The following is a 26,725-nucleotide window of genomic DNA, read 5'->3' on the forward strand; positions in this document are numbered from 1 at the left end:
AACACAGATGTTCTCAAGGTGAACATGTATGTATTTCACAGTTTTTTTTAATCTTGATTGGCATTTACTGTATGTCCAACCAAACAGATGTATGACTGTATCTGTCAATTGTGTATAAAATGAAGACCAAACACCCTGATGACTTTGAAAATTCCCCCACTTTCTAGAAATAAAAATCAAAGGACACAACATGTGTCCTGACCATTACAGATTTCATACCACTTAACGATGTGTATAAAGTAAAGGTGCACCTTTGATAATGTTTGTTCAGCGCAAATACAGAGCAAAATTCACAAGTAAATATGCAAGAGCATCGAAATATGTTTAAATATGAGTATGTATTGAATGGCCATTATTGACACTACATTTCATCTGTGCGGGCACCTGTGTGTGTCGATGTGTGTACGCGCGTTGACAGTACATACTGTATGCTGTTGACTGGTGTGTGTCGCTTTGTGGGGTTGTATCAGGTGCATAGAGGAAGTGCTCGTTGCACATGTTGCCTTCACAGCAGCAGAAGAAAACTTCGGGATCCACCTTCCTCTCCACACACTCATTGCTGCAGGGAGGAAATGAGAAATTAGAACGTTTACACCAGGGGGTGCACTTATTTTTAAGCCGGTACTGATAAATTCCTGCTAAGTTTGATTCTGATCATGTTTCTTTCTAAATTTGAAGCTAGGTGTAATTTCCACACACCTGAAAGAAAGAAATACTAAAAGATCTCCCTTCACCAGATATGACAACTTTATTGTAACAAAAAAAGAAATTGCGATCTGTTTGTAGAATGACTTGCTTATTATTTTCTTCAACAAGACTGTTTACTTATCAAATACATTGCCAAAAAGTTGTGTTACTTATATTAATTTCCAGTGAAAGTTGGATTCGGCTATGGATGACCTGTTTCAACAATACTTGACGAACAGAATTTCTATGCACAGCATCTCACCTTTTTGCAGATGGCTTACGTTGGATGAAGTGTGTTATTGTACAAACACAACTGATTCAGGAATGTGCAACTTTTGCATGCCTGTGTGTAATGCTCATAAGAAAGTGACTATTTAAAATCATACGCATGTGCCAGGCAGTCATACTTTAGAGTATATTCAAAGGCACCTTTCATTTTGTAATGTTTCACAAAATCCTTATTTGTGCTTTATTTAACACACACACATACACACTCAGATATCCTGGCGGGACAGATGTACAGTATGTCACGTAGGCTGCAGCATGGCACAAATTCCCTGGAATGAGTACGCCCTTAAACTTGCAAACATACTTGCCCTATCCTTGCCTCAGAACAATACAGGACACTCCGAAAATACATTTGAATGACTTCCAGTAATTCCCACTCTCTCTTTCACAATTTCTTAGCCATCAGATAAGACAGAGGAAGTGGCAGCCGCCCTAGACTTGCTGTGACCTCTCGAGGGAGGCAAGACGGCGCCGTCTCAGCCAGGGTTCCAAATCTATATTGACCGCAAATTCAGGAAACAGGGAATGATGTTGAGCTAAAGAACAATCTCTTGGATTGTCAGCACGATGAACTTCATTGACTCTCCTGGCTGAACCCATTTCTCGATGACAACATCATAGCACATGGCGTCATTTGAAACTATTTTTAGAAACGTGGGGGGTGATAATAGAAAGGACTACTGTATAATTTTTCTTTTCCTGAATTGGTCTTTTCATGTGCGGGCAAACTAATGTAAAAAAGAATTTAGTACATCTGCCTATTTAAATTCCCAGAGCCTACCTGTCATAGCAGTTGATGTCGTCCAACCAGCAGCCCTGCTTGACTACCTCCACGGTGCCAGAAGTATTCTTCCACGTGGCAAAGCAATGCCGCCTTTTGTCCTTATCGCCATAGCACGGTTCAATGCCGCTGCGGTTGGTGCGTTCCTTTTCCCAGCTGGAGTTGTAGTAGCTGCACTCTTGCGTCTCAGAGCGTCCCAGAATTGCACCTGGTAAAAAAAATAAAGACAACAAAAGTGCAAATCCTGTTACTCTCATTTTCATCAAATTGGGGACACCAATGGACACTATTTCATGATGCGATGCATAGTTTTAGGTTTATGAGTCTTAAACTGTGATACAATCCCCTAAAAATAGCCATGTATCCATACATCAAGTAGAATGCTACAATCAAACGGCGATTTTCTGTTTGTATTTCTATTTTTAAAACGGAGTGTGGAAAATTTAGCATTTTGCTTGTTCATGACAATTGACAACATGATACTGGCAAACAAACATGTACTCATTTCATTATATTGTCGGTGAATAAGAGCTGAAGGCATTCCCACCATTGTTTTCAAATGCTCAGTCCTGACAAACCATAAAACTGTATACAGAAAAAAAATATCTTACCACTGTTTGCTTTTAACCCTTTACAGACGATTGGGTCATATTTGGTACACTAAAGATAAGTGTTTATAGATCGAAAAAATTAAAGGTAGCAGTTCAAGTTTCGATTGGAACTGATGCAGCACAAGTTACATGTCCCTTTAACACAGGTTATGTGCAGCTATGCCTTTAAGAGCGTCAGTGACATCATCTCCTTCTTGCGCAACACAACGTGCGCTCCTCCATCTTCAAAGCTCCTTCTACTTCTCGTCACGGATCAAATACAGTAAAGTCTCGTTATATCGATATCGGTTATATCGATAGTACCGCTTATTACGATACTATTTCTATGAACGCAAGCAGAAAATTACATGCGCGCAGGGTCGGATATATCGATATTTTTTCGGACTCCCGAGAATATCGATATAACGAGACTTTACTGTATCACGTAAGTATATGTTGTGACGATTTTATGAGCTATTCAGAAGAGGTTTACCTTGATACTGAAATGCATAAACTAACGCTAACTTGTTTATTTACCAAGAAATATTAAAAATAAGTAGTGTTCCTAATGTAGAACATTCGGCGTGCTAACGCTAGTTTCATGATGATATTGTTGATCCTGACTGGGTACCCGATGCGAATACAGTAAAGTCTCGTTATATCGATATTCAAGGTAGTCCGAAAAAATATCGATATAACCGGGACTATCGATATATCCGACCCTGTTTGCATGTAATTTTCTCCGTGCGTGCATAGAAATAGTATCGATATAACCGGGACTATCGATATATCCGATATCGATATAACGAGACTTTACTGTAATTGTAAGTGAATGGTGCGTATTACACTAATAGCTGTACCTCATAGCTTTGCATTCTCAATATAATTATTGAAACGGAGGTCCATATGTTTTTTTTGTTATATCCTAAACAGAAATTAGAAAACTTAAAACATTTTCATCATAATGTCTGGTACAAATTTAACACTTCCTATTTCCAAAAGACCGTGAAACATGATAGGAGCAGGTACAACACTTACAAGTTTCTGTGAAAAAAAATACAGGAAAAGCTAAAAGTCTATATTTTATTTGGGGCAAATCAAAGACAGCAAAATTACTTCTGAAGGCCTTGAGGACATTAGATTGGCATGTCAAGTAAAATCATCTGAGAGAAAGAATTTGTAATCAGAAAATGTAGAAATGATTGTTTTGAAGAACGTAATAGGTTGCATTTTCACTTGTTATGTAAGGTTTTGTTGACACCTAGTGGACAAAATAGTCCCCACTACCGTATGTGCATTTCACATTCTCAAATACAGTACTTTGACTTGAAGATAAAGCATCTGAAAGGACTGAAATTCTGTTTGTGATGTAATGTAAGGAAAGAGATGTCCATTTCACGGTAAGATCAGAGCATTGAGATCAAATGGTTAGTTTGGTATAGTTTTTGCTTTTTTGAATGCTGCTGTGCCCATATGTTTTTTCTAAAATACCCATGTACTGTATATCTTTCCAGATCCTGATGAGAATGAAATAGATGACCATGTTGATGAAGACATTTTGGCATCGGACACCGTCGTGACTGTTGCATTGATGAACTTCTATCACTATTCAAATATTTTCAAAGGATTTTCGATGAAAAAATGATGGATATTATTGTTGAACAGTTGAAATTCTATGCAATGCAAAATAACATCAATAAGCCCCTGTGTCTCCCAAAGAAGAGCTTGAGAAGTGGCTGGGATTGATATATTGTTTCTCAATCTCAAAATGACCAAACACTCGGATGCTTTGGGCTTGAAAGCTATCTCTACTAACTGATTATGCTGCAGAATGTACTGTATGTCAAGGGATCGCTTCGAAATTATAAAAAGGAACTTGCATATAGCAGACAACACAAAACAAGGAACTCGGGGAAGCCCAAATTATGATCCCTTGCACAAAGTAAGGCCAATGATAAAAGTTTTAAGAATTACCCAAGTCACAGCGTTTGTCAATTGATGAACAAATTGTACTGATGAAGGTAGATTTACACTCAAGCAGTATCTACCAAATAAACCAATGAACTGGGGGTTCAAGTTGTTTGTGCTGGCAGGTTATGATGGCTACATGTATGCATTCCATATACAGGAACAATAGATCCAGTCAGTGACTCCAAGGTTCCCGATCTGAAAGTGACCTCAAATGTTGTGCTCCATTTGGCTCAAAACATCCAACCAGGAAACAATCATCGATTGCATTCTGATAATTGGTTTACATCTATCCCCTTACTCCAACATTTGGCAACAAGAAAAATCTGGTGTTGTGGCACAGTGAGGCTCAGTCGATTGTTCAGCTGAACCACAGCTAAAAGACATTGAGGTTCTTTTCCCGCCGATGATACAGTATTCGTTTTGACAACATAGCTCATGTTCCATATGTTGCAAAGAACTGCAACAGGTGCGAGCATGGCACATGCTCGGTGAAAACTAATATTTACAGCAAAAAAATGCAATGTAAATCTTTGTTTGAATCATCACAAGAACTGCTTTGCATTATTCCATGGTTATTAGCTAGTTTTCTTTATCTGTAAAGGAACTATGTATTTTTATGTAAACATTTTATGTCAGAATCAGAATCAGAATCAGAATCATCTTTATTGCCAAGTATGTAGAACACACAAGGAATTTGTTTCCGGTAGAACACGCTGCACTAGTATCGTCGTCAAAAAAACTGCTAAGTGGCACTATACAGTTCCATTTTGGCTACTGTTGAAGAGTTCAAAGAGTTAATGGCTTGGGGGACGAAGCTGTTTAAATGTCTCCTTTTTTTATTTTATGTAAATTATGTACGTATTTTATGTATTTTATTATTTTAATAAAAATATGTCATATGGGTAAAAGTCTAGTCTTTGAAGTTGCACTTGACATATGTTCCAAAAAAGGCACCCTCTCAACATAGGCCTTTCATGACGATTGTGCCAAATTAGGCACACATTTTCTTAGGCTCAAATTTTCTACATTATTGAAAAATAATAAAAAAGGAAGCTACTAGTATGTTATTATATCCATCAGTGACCATAAAAACTGAGCCGAATTTTTTTTTCTAATTAGAACATAATTCAGGCAGTAAAGGGTTAATGAGAAACCTACAATTCTGACAGGAATATTTCGTTCAAGCTGTTAGATATGTTAGCACATTCATGCAATAGATAGTGATTCTTCTTATCTGACTCGTTAATTTAATGTGCCAATTAAAAGAAAAAGTAAAACAACATGATCATCACCAGGATGTTTACCAAGGATCCCACAACTGCATTGTTAAAGTTTATGAAAATTAAAAAGAAATCATTTTGGATTTGCCTTTATTCGTCTCACAGTGGAGAAATGTACATTTCACAGCAGCAAAGTTATGAAAGGAATGAAAGTAGAAAAACAAAATACAGGAGCTGCTGGAAAGGCAGCCGCTCTCGCGGCGCATGCTTGAAGTCAAAAGAACAAAACACACTAAATAACAAATAAAATGACAACACAAAGACACAGAGAGTCATTCATTCTGAAGTACTTTCTGTACCCTTTTTGTTACACGAAGCAGTTCCAGATGAAAGAGCAGAGGATCAGAGCGTCTCTTCACCAGTGGATCAGGGACATCATGGTGGAATGCGCACGTCGACTACAAGCTAAATGTTGAAAGTAAACACGCAGCAGTAGCATCAATTGATGAAAAGATTGTTTCACATCTCCTGTCCCACGTGAGTCCGCTTCAATTCCAAGCCACGATAGTTCCACATACGCATCGGCGCTGACGCTCCTTCTTATGGCTGGCTCCTCAAGCCATGCATCCATCCAGCCTTGGACTGTCCAACAGCACCGACCTTTCCACTGAACAAAGCGGGGCTGTGAAGATACTGCCCATTACAGGCGCAAGAAAGCACAATGGCCCCAGAGCTGTCCAGCAATGATAGTCAAATGGCACGGACATTCCTCCCATTCAAAAACAGTACTGCTGCCGAAAAGGCGCAAGCGCTCAGCACAGTCTCCTGCTTGAAGAATGTCGTGACCAAAAATGCTGAAAAACAATGCGTATCCGTTCCACACGACGCACAATAACACAAAGTGACAAAAGAAAACACGAAAACAAGACAAAAACAACAACAAAAAGCAAGTCTCATGAGAGCACTTGCTGACGGCTGCCTACTCGGGCGCCATCTTGGACTCCTTCTTGGCCTTTAAATAACAAACAGGAGAAAAATGTGTGCTGCGGATGAAGCTGCTTTTTTTACGTTGGACAGACGGTTTGGAGTTGAACAAACTGGTTCAAAAGAAAAACTGTTCTTGGTGTGGCTGTTGCTCATTCCGGGGGGGGGGGGGGGGGGTCCTGTCTTCGCATGCCAGACAATGTGGGCACACGCTTGACTAATGTGCTGTAGGAAACCATATCATTTAATATCGTGTCTCTGCATTAACTATCCAAGCCAATTCATCAGCAAACCTATTTGTTATTTTGTGTGCTCATTGTTAATTTAGATTTTGGAGATTTGATCAAGCTAATGTAGCCACAAGGGGGCACAAGCCAGTGTCTTATTGTGCCGGTCCCAAGCCCGGATAAATACAGAGGGTTGTGTCAGGAAGGGCATCCGACGTAAAAAATGTTGCTAAAACAAACATGCGAATCGAACCTCTGAATCCCATACCGGATCGGTCGAGGCCCGGGTTAACAACGGCCGCCATTGGTACTGTTGACCTTCAGGGTGCCAGTGGAAAATGGACTTCTGTTGGTCGAAGAAGGAGAGGTGGACTACTGTTGGTCGAAGAAGGAGAGGAGGGAGGTGTGCTCGGAGGAAAAGAGAGAAATGGAACGCCAAGAGTATAGAACTAAGAGTAGGAACTTTGAATGTAGGAACAACGACAGGTAAAGGTCGAGAGCTGGTTGACATGATGCAGAGAAGGATGGTAGACATACTGTGTGTCCAGGAGACCAGGTGGAAAGGGAGCAAGGCTAGAAGCTTAGGGTCAGGGTTTAAGTTGTTCTACCATGGTGAGGAAAGAAAGAGAAATTGAGTTGGGGGTCATCTTAAAAGAGGAGTTTGTTAGGAATGTCTTAGAAGTAAAAAGAGTATCAGATAGAATGAGTCTGAAGCTAGAAATTGAAGGTGTGATGTTTAATGTTTTTTGTGGGTATGCCCCACAAGTAGGATGTGAGCTGGCGGAGAAGGAGAATTTTTGGTTGGACTTTGATGAAGTCATACAGAACATCCCGAGAAGTGAGAGGGTTGTAATTGGTGGAGACTTCAATGGACATGTTGGCGCAGGAAACAAAGATGATGAGGAGGTGATGGGCAGGTTTGGACTCCAGATGAGAAACGCTGAAGGACAGATGGTGGTTGACTTTGCTAAGAGAATGGAAATGGCTATTGTGAATACTTTATTTCAGAAGAGACAGGAACATAGGGTGACCTACAAGAGTGGAGGCAGAAGTACACTGGTAGACTACATTTTGTGTCAACGGCGCCATCTAAAGGAAATCACTGACTGCAAAGTCGTGGTTGGTGAGAGTGTAGCCAGACAGCATAGGTTGGTGGTGTGTAGGATGACGCTGGCAGTGAGGAAGATGAAGAAACAAAAGGCTGAAGTGAGGACAAAATGGTGGAAGTTGAAAAAGGAAGAGTGTTGCATGACATTTAGGAAGGAGGTAAGACAAGCACTGGGTGGGCAAGAGGTCCTTCCAGATGACTGGAAAACTACAGCAAACATAATAAGAGACACAGGTCGGAAAGTACTTGGTGTATCGAGTGGGAGAAAGGTAGATATGGAGACTTGGTGCTGGAATGGGGAGGTGCAGGAGTGTATACGGAGAAAGAGGTTAGCAAAGAAGAAGTGGGACACTGAGAGGACGGACGAGAGTAGACAGCAGTACAAGGAGATGCAGCGCACGGTAAAAGTAAAGGTGGCAAAGGTCAAACAAGAGGCCTATGATGACTTGTATGCTCGGCTGGACAGCAAGGAAGGCGAGACTGATCTTTACAGGCTGGCGAGACAGAGAGACAAAGATGGTAAGGACCTGCAGCAGGTTCGGGTGATTAAGGATAGAGATGGCAATGTATTAACAGGTACCAGTAGTGTGATGGCAAGATGGAAGGAGTACTTTGAAGAATTGATGAATGAGCAAAATGCACTGAAAACCCAACAAGTTGAAAGTACTCAAAATTTTTATGGCAACTGATTACGTCAAAATTTTTGAGTACAGTTTACTTTTTTTTTTAGTAGTGGAAATACATTTTATGAGTTTGACTGAACTTAAATGTTATGAGTTTGAATGAACTTAAAAGATGTACTTTCAGTTTACTCTAATGTTTTCTTGTTATCTTAATTTTTAAGTTAAAATTAGGTTTCATATTTAAGCGTAACCAACTCAAATTTATGTTACCTGAAAAAATATATTCATGTATACTGTACTTACATTTGCCTTCTATGTCTAAAAACAAAAACCCACCTCACATGTCTGTTTTAGTGCACATTTTTTATTAAGGTTTAAAACAACCTTTGATAAAACATTCATGATAACAGTATATCAAATGCACAGCATGTCCACGTACCAAAACAACAAATAAACCCCAGAGCAGTTTTTTAGTAATTAACACAACATCGTGATAAAGATGTGAAATAAACACAACAACAAAACAAAACAGAAAAAACAACAAATTATACTATGCTGTTCTGTTAAAAAATAAATTCTCTGACAAGCATATACTTGAATAAATACAAGAGAATACATTTCAATGTACTCGTTATAAGGTGCAAATCAAAGTAAAACTTACTAAAAACAAACAGTATTCATGAAATGAAAAAAGACATTTTGGTGAAATCAGGTTTACACATCAAATTATGAATAGAAAATCAGTCACAAACAGTACATCATTGTTTGGGTATACAAAGCAGAGTAAAACTATGAAATTACTTATCCAGTGTTGCTTTGTTCCGTAATATTGGAGGCACTGGTGCCTTCAATATTGTGGAACAAAGCATTTTTTAAACTTAGCAGGCGTGGCTTGAGTCGTCTGTTATCATCAAGACACAGCAGTGTTTTCTGAATGAAGGTGAATGTGTGGATTAATTTCTTGGGAGAATCTAAATGCAGTGCATACATTAAACCAAACAAGAGGAGGTGTGTATCAGCCAACCTGGGGAGACATCTCACAATAATGCCATCTTCTGTCACAACAGAAATGCCGTTGGGGTTAAACAAGATGGCGCTAGTTGTCAGTTGTCACGGAGAGAAGTGCGACAGGAATGTTTTCAATGTCTGGATCCTCTTCCCACTGCAAAATAAATCAATAGACATTTGTGTTAAGTCAGGCAATACATACATTGCATGTTTTGAAGAACTGTGAGTCATCTTCTCGTAGGTATGCATGAAGCAGGGCCACGAAGGGCCAGACTGCGTCTCGTGTATTTCATGCTGTTCCTTTATCAAAAGCCAAGTTTTAATTTGGGGAAAGCGACAGGAGCTTAACATTGCAGTACTTGTCTTCAGCATCTCAAACCCAAGACAGTGGTCTATGGAGACCTATGGAGAATTAAGTTAAAGTAAAATTCTGTTCAATATAAAAAAATACATGTATTATTTTTAATATGATTCGGGTAATTAATCATGTAGCATTAATAAAAATGTAAACATACCTTAGATACATTTTTACTCAATTTCCTGGGGCTAAAAGGTTGAATAGAAAAAACAGACAACAAATGTTATCAGTTAATTTAATAAAACACCTTGATCCATGTTTACTTTTTAAATTGAATAAATAATCTAATTTACCAGATTAAATGATGCCATCAAGCCAGTCAGGTGTTGCAGTTTGAACAATGGTGTTAGCAGTTTCAAAAATACATTTAAAAAGTTTTATGTTTACACATGAATGACCATTTAAAACTACACCAATTGTACAGAGTGATATTTCATTTGGCTAGCATTATATTTATTTAGTGCCATCTTAAAACGGCAGCACAACTGTTGCATTGTTGAATTAGCATGACTTCTTGTGCTGCCGTTTAAAACAAAGTTAACTCAAAGCACCAACCTGCTGGCGTTGCAGCATCTGTGTGGTGGATTTCGGGTGACCCTTATAACTTTTGAAGTTCATATAAAACTTAATTTAACACCCATTTGACTATTATCCTTGAACCTTCGCGGACACAAACATAACTCGCAACACCCCGTGATAGATATTACTCCACCACCACTCAAACAAACCTTCACGGTACAATTCTCCTAATAACCCTGCTGTGTCTTTCAACAAACAAGAGACATTTAAGAAACATTCCTACTTACCACAGAAGAGCTTGTAACATTAGGAGAAGTCCTTGGCTCGAGCGGCGGATATAATGCCCCAAATGGACTTTCCAAAATATTCCTTTCCTGTGGAGCGACTACAGCATTGACACACTGGGTCCTTGTAGTATACATATATAGTATATTAAATACGATTGTTTGTCTTTCCACCCTAATTTAAAATAAATAATCCGTCGGTCTCTGCCAGATTCAGCCGTTGAGAATTCAAATGGCGTCCAATGAGAGCACGCAGTGACACCATCACGCAGCTTCCTGCCGTGAAGTCAAAATGTTTGAGTAAACGATTGCCATGAACTCAAAAGTATTCATGATCTACTGCAAATTAAAAACGCAGGACTCAGTCAAAAACTCAAAACGTCTCGGGTCTATGGCGCCATCTAAAGGAAACAAAAAAATCGGCTTTTGAGTTGACTGACCTCAATGACTTTAAGTCAGTAGTACTGTTCGGGTTTACAGTGTGAGAAGGAACAAAGAGTAGAAGACGTGACTTTTGTGGACCAAGACATAGCAAACATTAGCAAGGATGAAGTGAGGAGGGCGCTGAAGAGGATGAAGGGAGGAAAGGCACTTGTGTCTTGGAGAGGTGGCGGTGGTGTTCCTGACTGGGTTATTCAACAAGATCTTAGATGGTGATTTGTAGCGAGAACAGGGAACAGGTGGCAGAGAAACTAGAGATGTGGAGATATGCCCTGGAAAGGAGAGGAATGAAGATCAGTCGCAGAAAGACGGAATATGTGTGTGAATGAGAGGGATCCAAGTGCAAGAGTGATGCTACAGGGGGAAGATCTCAAGAGGTGGAGGATTTTAAGTACTTGGGGTCAACTGTCCAGAGCAATGGAGAGTGTGGAAAAGAGGTGAAGAAGCGTGTCCAGGCAGGCTGGGGCGGCTGGAGAAAAATGTCAGGTGTGATGTGTGATAGAAGGGTTTCAGCTAGGATGAAAGGAAAAGTGTATAAAACAGTGGTGAGACCAGCCATGATGTTTGGACTGGAGACAGTGCCGCTCAAGAAAAGACAGGAAGCAGAGCTGGAGGTAGCAGAGCTGAAGATGTTGAGGTTTTCTTTGGGAGTGACCAGGTTGGATAGGATCAGGAATGAGTACATGAGAGGGACAACTCATATTATAGGCTTTGGAGAGAAAGTCAGAGAGGCCAGACTGAGATGGTTTAGACATGTCCAGAGGAGAGAGAGCGACTATATCGGGAGAAGGATGCTGAGCCTTGAACTGCCAGGCAGGAGACCGAGAGGAAGACCGAAGAGGAGGTTTATGGATGTGGTCTAAGAGGACATGAAGGTAGCTGGTGCGAGAGAAGAGGATGCACAAAACCGGGTTAGATGGAGGACATTGATTTGCTGTGGCAACCCCTGAGGGGAAAAGCCGAAAGGAAAAGAAGAAGAGATTTGATCAAGCTAATTGAATAGACTTGCTTTCAAATTGAAAACTGAATCGGTAAGGGCTAATTACACCATGGACACATGAAAAAAAATGTAATTGAACACACTGGTACCGCTTGTTTTCTGTATTCAAAATGCCAACATTTTTTGCAGTTTTGTACATGTCCGAACATTTCCTGAATGATTTGAGATTCGAACTATGTTGTCACAATTCACTTATTTGATCTCTATTTATTTGAAAATGTCACCTTCTCTCTTAGAATACATAACAATTTCAGAAATTACTAATTTAAATTATTGAGGCTGGTCTTTCTCTCAAAATAAAATGGCACCTGAAAAAAACAAAACCAAATAAATTGCTTTTCAACGAACATCTCCACTGCAATTTCCTCCAATAAAATATGACAGCAGGTCTGCTTCCCCCAGCAGGCTGCAGCAAATTGTTCAAGAAGGCAGAAGGCCAGACATAAGGCAAGGAAATCAATCCTTAGGCCAGAAGTAGCAGCTCAGAGTTGTGCAAAGCAGATAATGTCAGGGCTGATTGAGCAAGGACATACGATAGGACGTCCCCCCGCCCCCACGAGCAGGTATACCTCTGTTGAATGAGAAAATCCCGTTTGCCTCAAGTCAATGAGAAATATCCAAGTGGAGAAACCACACTATGTAGGAGAAAGCTGCATCGGGCCCGTTTATCTTCAAGTGTGATAAATAAAATGGCTGATTGTCTGAGCATAGATTGTGCAAACAAGAAAGGTCAGCTGCAGCATCTTGGCTTGCTTCTGAACAAGTCAGACCGAGCTGCTAAATGGATTTTAAGAGCTTCATTTAATGTTTTTCTTTGAAAAACAGGTCAGTCTTTGTTCTGCATCAATCAGAATAGTCATGCACAGTCCCCAAAATAAAAAGGTGCAATGGCTCAAAGCCCTGGGGCCAAATTGAGGCGCCATTCATTCCTCCAAATATCAGATTTAATTAGGTGAACCATGACCTACTTAGCTGCAACTTCAAGTGGGGGAAAGCCACTTCTAAACTTACAGGAGGCTGCTGAAAAAAGATGCCTCCTCTAGTGAGCTACATATAAACACTAACTTGGACATTTTGATGTACTAATTATTGAAGATTGTATATTTCTAACTTTCAAAGTCAAATTGACTTAAATGTAAAGGTCAACCGACATCACTTTTTTGTTTCCTCGCTGACATCAGAAAAACGTTTTATAGCATCTAAAATACCCAAAACACGCAGGCTGATATTTTAGTCAAATGCAAAACACCAATAAAAATTACTTTAAGTGTCTAAAAACTACTTCAATTTGAAACCGGAAGTGGCCAGTTTCAGAAGGTCCCGCCCCCTTGTTCGTGGTGTCACGCCAAGACGTCTTGTTTTCTTGTTACTCATCCAGTGATGAATATGATTCAAATAGTTCTGAAGAGGAAAGCATACATGTTTGCAATCAATTAAAGAATTTATGTCGTGTAATTTTGAGGCATCTGGAGAGAAATGTAGCACCCACAAGATGCCGACAAAGCTCCGTGGATAGGGGCTGATTTTTCTCCTTGCCATTTTTGTCAGCGAATATATATATATATATCAGCGAATAGTTGTTCGGTGTAACACAAAACGATTCACCATCACGTTATTTGTGCGTTTTTCTTCTGATTTCGCCATCAACACGGATCAACACGAAGTTTTCAGACCAAACAAAATGCATTGAAGTGATGAAAGGACTGCGACAGTATGTCCTTCCTCGGTCAGGGGTGTTCCTTCCGTGACGTCAGGACTCATCACCAACTCAAAAACAAGACTTCCGGAGTATTCAGCGCGAGTCTTAAAACGTAAAATATAGCTATATGCGGTGGAATCTTTGTAAAATACGCTCAGTAGAAGTCATTTGAAGCGATTTTACAAATTATGGACACAACTTGTCCGGAGGCGTCGGTTGTCCTTTAAGTGTTGTTAACATCAGGAATCACCAGTTATCCCGTCATGGCTTAATTAGGAAAATATTCACTGCTCATTCACTGATCTCTCTCTGGTTTTCATACAGCAGCAAACCTATTTTTGGGTGGGTTTGGTCAGGGTTTACACCTCTAAAAATACTTTGCTGATTAGATCACATAATTTAAAAAATAAGAGCAATAAAACACATCCAAATGAAAACGATCCCAATACAGTAAAGTCCCGTTATATCGATATCGGATATATCGATAGTCCTGGTTATAGCGATACTATTTCTATGCACGCACGGAGAAAATTACATGCAAACAGGGTCGGATATATCGATAGTCCCGGTTATATCGATATTTTTTCGGACTCCCTTGAATATCGATATAGCGAGACTTTACTGTATATAATAAATATTTTGAGGATTATGTGAAGACGAGGGATGTGAATCTCTTGCCAGTATACAATTCAATTGTAATCCATCCATCCATTTTCCAGGCCGCTTTATCCTCATTAGGGTCACGGGGGGTGCTGGAGCCTATCCCAGCTGGGCATGGATACAGTTCACTTCAAAGCTAAAAAAAAAGCTGTCAGCCATGCATACCATTTCAATCCTGGGAACAAAAGTGCCGCAAGAAGCCAACTTAGTATAACTGCTGTGGTGAGAACCCGATAAATTGAATTCGGGCCGTCATTGGCCTAACACCGATATCTGTTATTTGTACTCGCCCATTGCCATTTGTATAATTATATTGCAGAATTTGTGTGTGTTTATAGTTGTTTTTTAGAAAATAGAATACACATACACTCGGTGAGTCACTCCCCATCCATCCCATGATTATATTATTTTATATTGCGGCTTTTTCGTCACCACAAAATATGTTTTTGATCAGATTTTTGATCAGAAACAGCTCGCCACAACATATGACTCTTTGGCCTGACCACTGCTTCACTAGGGAATGCACGCAACCATGAATGAAACTTTTTTTCAAACTGTATAGTGTCAAGAGCCAGCGGTTGAGGGAATGGTGGTCTACGGAGCTCTTGGCCTCTTCACTTCAGCAGCCATAACAACCTTCACCGGGAAGCCATTTGACAACTCTTCCACAAAATATAATTAAAAAACATTTTCCTGTGCACAATTGAGCCTGTGCTTTTAGAGCAAATATCCTGCTTTGAGAGCCACAGTTGGGGCCCGAGTGCTATCAATTGGTTGCCTTCAAGATTGTGACAATCAAGCATAATAATAATAATAATTCCTGAGTGTGAGGGATTTGCGTCAGTGAAAAGGTGTTGGATCCAATACGTTCAGATACAATCTATTTTAAACAAAATAAAAAAATAAGTGAAGTGAAAACATCTAGAGTAAATAAATTATTTAAAGTGACATACTGATCCATCTGGTTATCAGATTGATGGTCCCGTTCCCAAAATTGTGAAGCATATGTATAGAAGTTAGCTCTAAAAAATCATGATAAAAAGCATCACAATAACAAAATATTAATGCTGCTATCTCCCTTGCAGAACAAGGAAGGAGACTGGTGGACAAAACATCTCAGCTCAACACTGGTGGACAAAACATCTGAGCTCAACACTTAAATGTAGCATCTGGCTGAGCTTTTGTCTGTCAACCCCATTCATCAGGCAGAGACTGTGCAACATTAGTGCACAATAATTCACTCACCAACACTAACATTACAGTAACCACACTGATGGCTGGACCGACCTTGAAGGACATCAGATGGTGTTGTGACATGGCAGCGGTGAGTGTCTGGGTGGGCTAGATGGTTACAAAGGCTTCACTCTTTCCACAGCAATGGTGGGAGGGGGCATTAAAAACCACCATACTCAGCGACTGAATTGAATCCCTTTAATCCCCGCTGGTATGCCGCAGCGACAAATGCCCAATGCCCTGAGCTTCAATAAGCGCTGGTGGGGAGGAGGACACTGGACGGGTCATGGGAGCGCTGGGGTCGCTTATCGTGAACTGCAGCGGTTTGCTAAGGGAGCATCAGAGCCCTGTCACTTGGGCGGCATGCGTTGCAAATAGCCACTACATTCTAAACATTCCCTTCAAGATGAGCCTTTCAAAATGCCTTGTTATCTCTATGAGTACAGGAGAAGGACCTGCAAAGAAAGCAACACCCCCGTCCTACCCCCCTTAAATTGTTTGCATTCATTTGAAGGGTGTGTTAAGTGCCATTTGGGGTTAAAGCTGAAATGTATATTGAATTTGCAGTAATGCTGCTGTATCATCTGCCTGCACCACAGGCCATTTATCTTCATCGGCCAATGAGTGAAGAGGGGAGCAGGTGGGAGGCGCAACACGGAAGCCATCACACACTATTTATACCCGTGTGTGTGTGTGTGTGTGTGTGTGTGTGTGTGTGTGTGTGTGTGTGTGTGTGTGTGTGTGTGTGTGTGTGTGTACAGTATTTTAGATGATTGAGCTTCCAGTTCAGGGAAAGTTACCCCCCCATCTGCATTGAAGCCACTTAATGTGGGAAGTCAACCCAAAGAGTTTCTTTACAATAACAAGTTCTATGCAACTCAGCAAGTGGAACCCCGGCATCTAGATTAATATAGCGTCTGTGAAATATGAATTCATCAGTAAAATCCATCTGTGTTTATTCATTACAAGTGGTGGCCATCACCTTTTCTTAGAACTCAGGTAAAGCTCTATGATGGATCAGCTTCAGATAATGGAACAAACAGAAAAATTTAAATATTTTTTTCAGGTTTTATCAGGATTCTAACCAATGCCACTTTTACTTTTCTGGGCAAATCTTCAACTGATTTCCACTAAGTCTGTCTTTCCATTTATTGTAAAATCATGAGACACAGTGGTCAGTCATATGGTTCAAAAACTGTAGCAAAATGTAAATATTTTTATTTAACACCATATTGCATATGCCAGATTTTGGAATTGAACTGCAGAGAATGAATTTAAACTATCTGCAACATGTATGGTTGTGTTTATCAATCCCTATCAGTTACTGATAGAGAGGGCAGCACTTGAAAACAAGAGGGTCTTACTTCAGATCCCCCTATCATCCCCCTCCTCCTCACGTCTTTGCAGACCTCAACGTCTCCTGTCAGCGTGGGAATATCTTGAGTAATCTCAAAATAAAATTGCTTTCCCTTTTCGGTTTCAGCGTTAAAATAAAGAGCATGTGATAGTTAGATTTTGTTCCATAACAGCTAATTAGCAACAGAAATATAAAGTTTACTGTACCATAGTTTAAAAATAATCATGTACCAATAAGAAAAAGTCTTCTTTCTCACTTTGCCCAATTGGCCATGAGATATATAGTAAGAGAACCTGAGAGTAGGGACCTATCATAGCTGTGTCCGGCGCCGCCATGTCTGGACATTAGGGATATATAAATAGGGCCGATACGACCAGTCAGACTTTAGTTCGCTGACGAAGCCTCTTGGATAGGAGTCAAAACGTCCGAAACTTTCAAATTTGTACAGATGACGGCTGAAGAAACCTTCTCATCGATGGACCACTCCTGTACGACTGAGAGCTTACACAGATGTAAGAGAAAAATATAACAGAAAAAAAGCACATGTGCATTTTTTCCCCCAATCTAAAGTTGTGAATGAAGGGGCTGATTTGTCACGGTCCTGAAAAAGTAGAGTGTTAAAATTCTGCACCTGTCTCTTCCAAGTGAAAAAGGTGCTTACTTTCAAACGGCAATAAACCACAATTGGAAAAGTGCTAAACGTGCCAATTCATATTTTAAGGTATAGTAGTACCGTATTTTTTGGATTATACGTCGCGCCGGATTATAGGTCGCACCAGCCAAAAATGCATAATTAAGAAGGAAAAAAACATATAGGTCGCACTGGAGGATAAGTCACATTTTTGGGGAAATTTTATTTGATAAAATCCAACACCAAACAACATACATGTCGTCTTGAAAAGCAATTTAAAATAAAGGCTCCGTTTCACTTCTTTTTTTTCCCTAACATAACACCGCGGCTCTCGCTCTGCGCAACACCGATGGACACACCTCCTTTTTGGTAACCCAGAACAGTCTTTTACAAGAGTTATTCAGATAACTCTAGCACAAAGAACATGCTAACAAGTTTACCAAAATATCAGGTCTTACTCCAAATCACCAAATCAAAGGAAATCTTCATCCTCGGTGTCACTTTTAAATAACCCCCCCAACTCGGCAGGTAGACAAGGCGCCACTTCCTCTTCTCTGCACTCTTGCGGTTTAATGTGAAAATAACATGTGAAATGATACACAGTAATAAAAAAAAGCATATATAAGTCGCTCCGATTTCTAAGTCGCACCCCCGACCAAACTATGAAAAAAACTGCGATTTATAATCCGAAAAATACGGTACGTACTGATTAATTGATTTACATGTATGTCTCCTGAACACATATTATCCGATGATTATGCTTTTTCACGAAAAAAAAAAACACCCAGACAACCGGAAAAAAAAAAGCACTTGGGTTCTGTTCGGATGACCATTTATAATCAACAAAGAAGCGTTACGGACGTATTCAATGCTAAAGTCAACCTGCAAAAGAACACAAAAAAGTTGGAGCTCTCCAAGCACTCCCCGACCACATCAAAGCCAAATGCACGTACTGTAAAGCAGCATTAATTACAGCAATGGGCTTCTATTCTTGGAAACCAATAAATTGGCAGGTGTAGATGAAGCTAACACGTGTTTACGTAAGGAGATGCAACACACAAAAACACACACACGCACGCAAGCACACACACACACACACACACACACACACAGAACTGAATCTCTCTCTCTCTCATCTCATTTTCCGTACCGCCCATCTCAGCTGTCTTCGGGCACGAGGCGGCCCTGAATTGGTTGCCAGCCAATCGCAGGGCACACAAAGACAGTCACTCTCACACTCACACCTAGGGACAATTTGGAATGGTCAATCTGCCTGCCATGCATGTTTTTGGAGTGTGGGAGGAAACCGGAGGACCCGGAGAAAACCCACGCGGGTCCGGGGAGAACATGCAAACTCCGCACAGGGAGGCCGGACCGGGACGCTAACCGGCGACCTCTGCACTGTGAAGCCAGTGTGCTAACCACTCGACTACCGGACAATTCTCACAATATTCCAAAAACAAACAAAAAATAAATGAATATACCCCGACAGCAACAGCTTGGCTTCCAAAGTGAGGCACACAAGGAATATGTGGTCCACAAAACGGAACGCTTCAGCGGTTGTAGTATATTCTTAATTATATTGTAAAATGTCTTCAAATAACTTCTACTGAGCGTATTTTACAAATATTCCACCGCATATAGCTATATTTTACCTTTTAAGACTCGCGCTGAATATTCCGGAAGTCTTGTTTTTGAGTTGGTGACGAGTCCTCACCCTACGTCACTGAAGGAAAGCGCACTCACTGAGAAAGGACATACCTTGCATCACCTCAATGCATTTTGCGGTACTTTGTTTGGTCTGAAAACTTTGTGTTGATCCGTGTTGATGGCGAAATTAGAAGGAAAACAGATAAATAGCGCGACGGTAAATCGTTGTGTGTTGCGCCAAGACTTCTACAGTGTATTTGATGTTTGCTTACAAAACGTCACAGGAGACAATTTCCACGGAGCTTTGTTGCCATCTTCTGCCTTTTTTGGGTACTGTGCGTACTAAAGAGTTTGTCACTACATTTCTCTCCACATTTCTCTCCTGAACATTCAGGAAGTCTTGTTTTTGAGTTGGTGACGAGTCCGTACGTTATGTCACTGAAGGAACGCCCCTGACCGAAAAAAGGACACATTGTAGCAGTCCTTCCATTATGTCAATGCATTTTGCTGTACTTTGGTCTGGAAAAGTCATGTAGGACCACAAAGAGGCAGAAGAGGGCGACAAAGCTCCATGTAAAGAATTAATCAGCCTGTGGAAATGGGATGATTAATTCCTTACACGGCTTTGTCGCCATGTTCTGCCTTTTTTGGGTGCAACATTTCCCACCCCTGATGCCTCAAAATGACATGCAATAAATTTTATAATCAATTGCAAACATGTATGCTTTCTTATTCAGAACTATTTGAATCATATTCATAACTGGATGAGTAACAAGAAAGCATATTCTCCAAATCTGAAGCCATTGTTTTGATTCTCGAGCAAGGCAAGATGTCTTGCCGTGACACCACGAACATGGGGGCGGACCTTCTGAAACTGGCCACTTCCGGTTTCAAATTGAAGTACTTTTTAGACACTTTAAGTCAATTTTATTGGTGTTTTGCAATTCACTAAAAATATCATACTGCGTGTTTTGGGTATTTTAGATGCCATAAAACATTTTTTCTGATGTCAGTAACGAAACAAAAAAGTGACGTTGGTTGTTCTTTAAAGGACAACCGACGTCTACGGAAAAGTTGTGTCCATAATTTGTAAAATGGCTTCAAATGACTTCTACTGAGCGTATTTTAATAAGATTCCACCGCATATCGCTATATTTTACGTTTTACGACTCGCTCTGAATATTCAGGAAGTCTTGTTTTTGAGTTGGTGACGAGTCCGTACGTGACGTCACGAAAAGACCGCCCCCTGACTGAAAAAGACACATTGTAGCAGTCCTTCCATCACGTCAATGTATTTTGCTGTACATGTTTGGTCTGAGAACCGTGTTGCACCCAAAAGCCGCCAGAAGAGGGCATCCAAGCTCCATATAAGGAATTTATCAGCCTGTGGAAGCGGAGCTGGTCACTGGAGGTCGCCATTTTGTGCCTTTTTTTTTGGGTGAGAGAATTTCTCCCTAATGTTGCCTCAAAATGGCACATACAGTAAAGTCTCGTTATATTGATATTCTCGGGAGTTAGAAAAAATGTCGACATAACCGTACTGTCAATATATCCATCCTGCACCGAACTGCATTAACAAAAGCCGCCAAAAGAGGGCATCCAAGCGGCATATAAGAAACGGAGCTGGCCATGAGCTCGCCATTTTGTGCCTCTTTTTTTGGGGGTAAGAGATGTTCCCCCAATGTTGCCTCGAAATGGCACATATATTTTAATCGATTGCAAACATGTATGCTTTCCTTTTCAGAACTACAGTGTATTTGAATCATATTCATAACTGGATGTGTAAGAAGAAAGCATATTATCCGAGTCAGAAACCATTGTTTGGCTTCACAAGCAATGCAAGACGTCTTGGCGTGAAGTCATTTTTAGTGGTGTTTTGCATTTCAATAAAACGTGACATTGGTTGTCCTTTAATACACAGTATGGAATGTATGGTAATTTTCAAAATCATCACGCTTCAGCAGACAAAACAAGAAACATTGTTGCAAAAAACGATTGCATTCATATACAGTACAGTGGGCATGTACATACCACAACAGGGAAACTGCAACGCTTACATCTTACTGTATTATGTATGCAATTTAAAAAAGTCATCAATCTTCTTCTGCTTCCGCTAATATTTTAACCTCATTGTCGTCAAATGAGTGGTTACTAGCTTTTAGGTGCAAATGTACTGCCGATGGACCACTCCTGTACTCCTGTACGACTGAGAGATTACACAGATGAGACTTTACGGTATAATTCTTTAATCGATTGCAAACATGTATACTTTCCTCTTCAGCACTATTTGAATCATATTCATAACTGGATGCGTAACAAGAAAGCATATTCTCTGAATCTGAAGCCAGTTTTGATTCACAAGCAATGCAAGACGTCTTGGCGTGACGTCACGAACTGGGGGCGGGACTTTCTGAAAATGCCCAAATCGCAGCTCAAATTTTTGCAGATTTTGGACACTTTAAGTCATTTTTATTGGTGTTTTGCATTTGACTAAAAATATCATACTGCATGTTTTGGGTATTTTAGATGCTATAAAACGTTTTTCTGATGTCAGTTAAAAAACAAAAAAGTGACGTCGGTTGTCCTTTAAAACAACATTGAATATAGCCGCAATGATCAAATGTATATCCCGCTGAATATGCCAATAAAAATTGAACATTGGTATCTTTTGAAAGGCAGATGCTTCCAAACAATTCAGCTTGTAGCTGGTCAGTCTACAATATCATGTGAAAAATCTACCTGATTTGCCAAACCTTTCCCAGATTTTTTTATGGTGAAAAAGTTTGGACTGCACTTTTCATGACTGAGTTTTTTATGGTGAAAAAGTTTGGACCACACTTTTCATGACCAATTCATGAAATCATCGATGAATCCAATCATCGGGATTTTAATTTGCATTCAAGTGTATTAAAACCCCGAAATGAATGTTTCAAGACCAATTGCTGTTATTTTTGCCATGTCTGGACATTAGGGATATATAAATAGGGCCGATACGACCAGTCAGACTTTAGTTCGCTGACGAAGCCTCTTGGATAGGAGGCGAAACGTCCGAAACCTTCACATTTGTACAGATGATGGCTGAAGAAACCTTCTCATCGATGGACCACTCCTGTACGACTGAGAGCTTACACAGACGTATCTACTACCAGGGTACCCCAAATTAACAGCCCCAGCTGCTAAAGTTTTGTGCATGTTTGGAGTAACCAAACTGTGAACAAACCTTCTCAGTAATGAATATCAATAAAACAAAAATGCATTCAAAGCTCACGAACAAGCACTTAAATGACATTCTGAAACTGTCAGCTAGTCGGGACATGACACCTGGTATTGATGCACTTGTACAGGCCAAAAGATGCCAAATATCAGGAACAAACAATGATTGAAAAAGTCATTTCTTTATAAATATCATTTCATCTTAAAGTGCATTATTATATTTTTCGATACCAATTTATTGTTAAAGTTATGTGCCGTTGTAGAACCATTGGAATCAGTTGCAATGCATATGTGTGAATGATAAAAGTAAATGGCACATTTGTTCATGAAACGAAATGTTGTGTAAAAGGAATGCTCATCAAATGTCATCATTTCCCTAATGTTCTGGTGCTTCTTTACACCAAAACTAATGAAAGACACGATACTTTGGTTATTTATAGCATGTATGGCATAATTTTAATGGTCCGGCCCACTTGACATCTACCGAGGCCATATGTGGCCCATGATGTGAAATGAGTTTGACACCCCTGGTCTATCGACACTGCCAAACTAAAATTCCACAACTGCTATTTCTTTGGGGAAACATCTCCAACTTGTTACAGTTTCTGGCCCATCAACCTCACTTAAGGACAGTTAAATACAGAGAGATAAAGCTATGGGTATAATTATACTGGCAGAGACAAACAAATAGTTCCATATCAGATAAGATTAAACAAAATGGAATTTGTAGCCCTCTAGAGAACTTCATGCGATACAGCAGACTTTATCATGTTCCACTAATACAAACACCGACTTTAAACTAACTGGCATAGATAGGTAATGAAGTGCAACTTCAGCAGAGACTCCAACTCCCCTCTGGAAACATTTACATAGTGAATAAAATACTGATATGCAATCAAAACATGAAACCAATTGTGTATGTGAATCAAGTGAAACAGACGGGCTGTGACCTTTACAACAAAACAATTTGCCATTGATTGAGCTGCATCAGCAGCTGCTGTAAACCGCCTGCAAATACTTCCACAACGGAAAGAAAAGGACACGGACATTTGTTTTTATAGTGCCCAGTGCAATTGCCAAATGTCTTGGCAGCACAGGTCATCAATACAGTGTCTGTGGGCATCAGGTAGGCCTCAATGATCATATGCTCACAAGTGATAGAAATGTTGTAAGTTTCTAGGAATGTTTTGCAAGTGTCCATTTGAGGATGCTAATAGACAGCGATTTATTGTTTAACAAAATTAACTATTTGTAATTCCGAATGATTGTAAGAAATAGTAAACATACAATAGAAAGACATGATTAAAGATCATTTGAGTGAATTTGTCACTTCAATAATGTGCACCAAACCGGTATCCCTCTGGACAGATCATTAGCAAAGGAGTAATGCTCACTTTCAAAAAGTTCAGGGGCCTTGCTTTACAACAATTGATCAATGTTTACATCAAACCCATTCTAGAAGACCAGAATTTAGCATTCAAACATATTCTCACAGTGTGCAACTACATTCTGAAGGGCTTTGAAGAATTAACCCGTGTTTCTGTGCTGAAATCATCTTTCACAAGTTCTACTTAATCACATATTGTACATGCTGTAGAGCAGGGGTGCTCATTACGTCGATCGCGATCTACTGGTCGATCGCAACGTGACAGTAAAAAAAACATTTGTCAGCCTATCAAACGTCCCGTCACTTGATTGACATACAGGGCAACCATTCAGAACTGAATTTTTACCTTTAGGTCGCCGTGCATGCTTAAACAACGGCGCTAAACGCAGCAAAATTTACAAGCTAGTCAGCGAATTACCTCAGATTTTAAGCCCTTGCTAAAACATATGGTGATCAAAATGAGTGAGAAAGCGGGACCAAGTAAGGGGGCAAAACATATTACTTTCATACGGAATGGGAAAATGTGGAGCGGCATTTTCGGACTGTCTTCCCGCCGAAAAGCCAGCTGAGAAAGAGAACGGTGGACGAACTAAAATCCCAGTTGTCCGGGCAGCAGTCATTTTTCACTCAACATACTCAAAAGCGAAAGCCGCCACCGAAGCATCGTTCCGGGTGAGTCACACCATCGAAGGACAATAAGTCCTTCCAAGACGGAGAGATGGTAAAAGAAGCATTCGTTGAAGCAGCTGACTCGTTGTTCAGAGACTTTAAAAATAAGGCAGATATATTATCTTCAATCAAAGCTCTGCAGCTGTCAAGACATACAGTTACACGGCGCTGTGAAGCCATGGCTGAGGATTTAACCCAGCACATGTGGAAAGACATCAGAGATTGTGAGTGTTCTCACTGCTGAAGTCCAGGGCTCATGGACAGTTCTGTAACTTACTCGCACTGGAAAAGCACCCCAACATGAGGAAATGTGCTACCGCCTTGACTGCATTATTCGGCTCCACTTATTTATGTGAGTCAGCCTTTTCCTACATGAAGATCATTAAGTCCAAATACCGTTCCACCATGAATGATGAACATTTGGACTATGCATCCCTGGCTGATTCAATTCAGTGCAAGTCATCAAAGTAAACTCAGGTAATTACAAAAAATGTTAATAGTTATTTATTATGTTGTGTATATGTAGTTATTATGTGTGTTGTGCAATATTGGCTTATTCAGTTATGCAAGGTACATCAACATACATTGTACATACAAAGAATCCTTAAAACATTTGAAAATAATTATGTTTTGCATTTTTGTCGTGGGTAGATCATTTTGACTTGGTAGTCTTTATAAGTAGCTCGTATGCTGAAAAAGTGTGAGCACCCCTGCTGTAGAGGAAAATGCAATTGACATCACAAGGAACGATTGACGTTTTGTATTCGTATACTACTGGTGGGAGGTCGAAAAAAAAACAAGTGTAAAATACAACCTCCTGAAATTAATAGTTGTCGTTTCGTATATGCTGCTAGCAAAGGGTAAGGTCTGAATAATATTAAAAACAATACGGGGCACGTAAAAGATGCCAGGATGAGATTAACACACGCCGCCCCGTACCAGCCCCCCAGGGTTGCATTTGCACCGCATACTGCACAGATAACGACCGGCATACATTGCACACAGCAGACATCGGTCTCAAATGCACGGACAGTATATTCACGCCCACCTGAAGAACAGGAGATGAGTAAAACGGCGAGGGCCAGTTTGGTGGCGTCTCCCATTTTCCATCCGAATTGGATTCCAAGGTAAGAAAAAGTACAATAAAAAAGAGCGAGAATAAAAATAAAATGTAAAAAAAAATCCTCACGGCGGTAGAATCAGAAGAAGGCCCGTCTCTGCAAGCAGCACATGTTCAAAACGAGATAAATCCAAAGCTATCTCGGGTGTTCCAAAGAGGGGGAGGGGGCACTTGCTTGGTATTTCCACGTTTACAGATCAGCAATGGAGGGCAAATTCTTCTTGGCATTCAAGCCAACGCTAACATGCGTTTGGCATGCTGCAGCATCGTTACGAACAACCGTGGCGTTGTTGGAACGATTGTTTTGTTAGAGGAGCTGAACAGTTAAGCGAGCCACAACCGGATAAAGGCAATATCCATTGGACTGGAAATCAAGCGCACTCCGTCCTCCAATCAAACTTGTCCTCGCCGAGCTGCGTAGCATGGCATTAAAACGTCAAATTGACAATCATGTCCCAACATTCGAGCACGACGGTGCGGTGCCTGGTGTCGATGTTTTCGTCCAAATCCACGCACAAGTCCAAATATTACCCAATAGTCCGACAATACAGCGAGGCCAAAGCTGAGGATCGGTTCGCCGCTCCACAAGGCGAAACCAGCACCAACTGCGAGGCACTCTTCGCTTCAACCTGTTTAACAGACGTCCTCTTGGAAATGTGATCGACAAGATATGATCTTTCGAATTTAGGACGCGAAGCTTTCCCGACCCAAAACTCTGCCTGCACCGCCGCCTCCCAGCTTCTGCTCCGGACAATTCAAGATGGCGAAGGGAGCCGCAACAAGACATAGATTTGTAGACTTCCGTTATGGCATTTCAAAATAATAGTACTCAACAAAATTAGATTGGTTTGATTTCGAAACAATGGTGTTTTCAAATGGGTTTGCTCACGTGGTACGCAATTTTATTGTGATGATTTTCCTGTAAAAATAAATTATGTAGCAGTTGAGGAAGGAGAACACACAGCTGACTGGAGCACGTCTTTATTCCAACTGCTAACAAGTGGATCTGACTTAAAC

General features: G+C 40.3%; 1 protein-coding gene across 2 annotated transcripts in view; it reads right to left on the bottom strand.

Moving 5' to 3' along the window:
- Positions 1-26,481, bottom strand: part of LOC148903411 (activin receptor type-2A-like) — a 58,695-nt gene extending 32,214 nt beyond the window's left edge. The window contains exons 1-3 of one of the 2 annotated variants that reach the window (XM_089002089.1): positions 25,637-26,481; positions 1,757-1,964; positions 426-559 (exon numbers count right to left, since the gene is read on the bottom strand). In XM_089002089.1, the coding sequence (XP_088858215.1) occupies positions 426-559; positions 1,757-1,964; positions 25,637-25,691 (397 nt within the window). In that variant the 5' untranslated portion in view covers positions 25,692-26,481. The remainder of the gene's footprint in view (positions 1-425; positions 560-1,756; positions 1,965-25,636) is intronic. The other variant, XM_089002096.1, reaches the window with a different exon arrangement.
- Between the last annotated feature and the right edge of the window lie 244 nt (positions 26,482-26,725).

The sequence above is a fragment of the Hippocampus bargibanti genome, linkage group LG01, assembly GCF_051943395.1.
Source record: "Hippocampus bargibanti isolate YZ-2025 linkage group LG01, ASM5194339v1, whole genome shotgun sequence".
NCBI classification, from domain to species: domain Eukaryota; kingdom Metazoa; phylum Chordata; class Actinopteri; order Syngnathiformes; family Syngnathidae; genus Hippocampus; species Hippocampus bargibanti.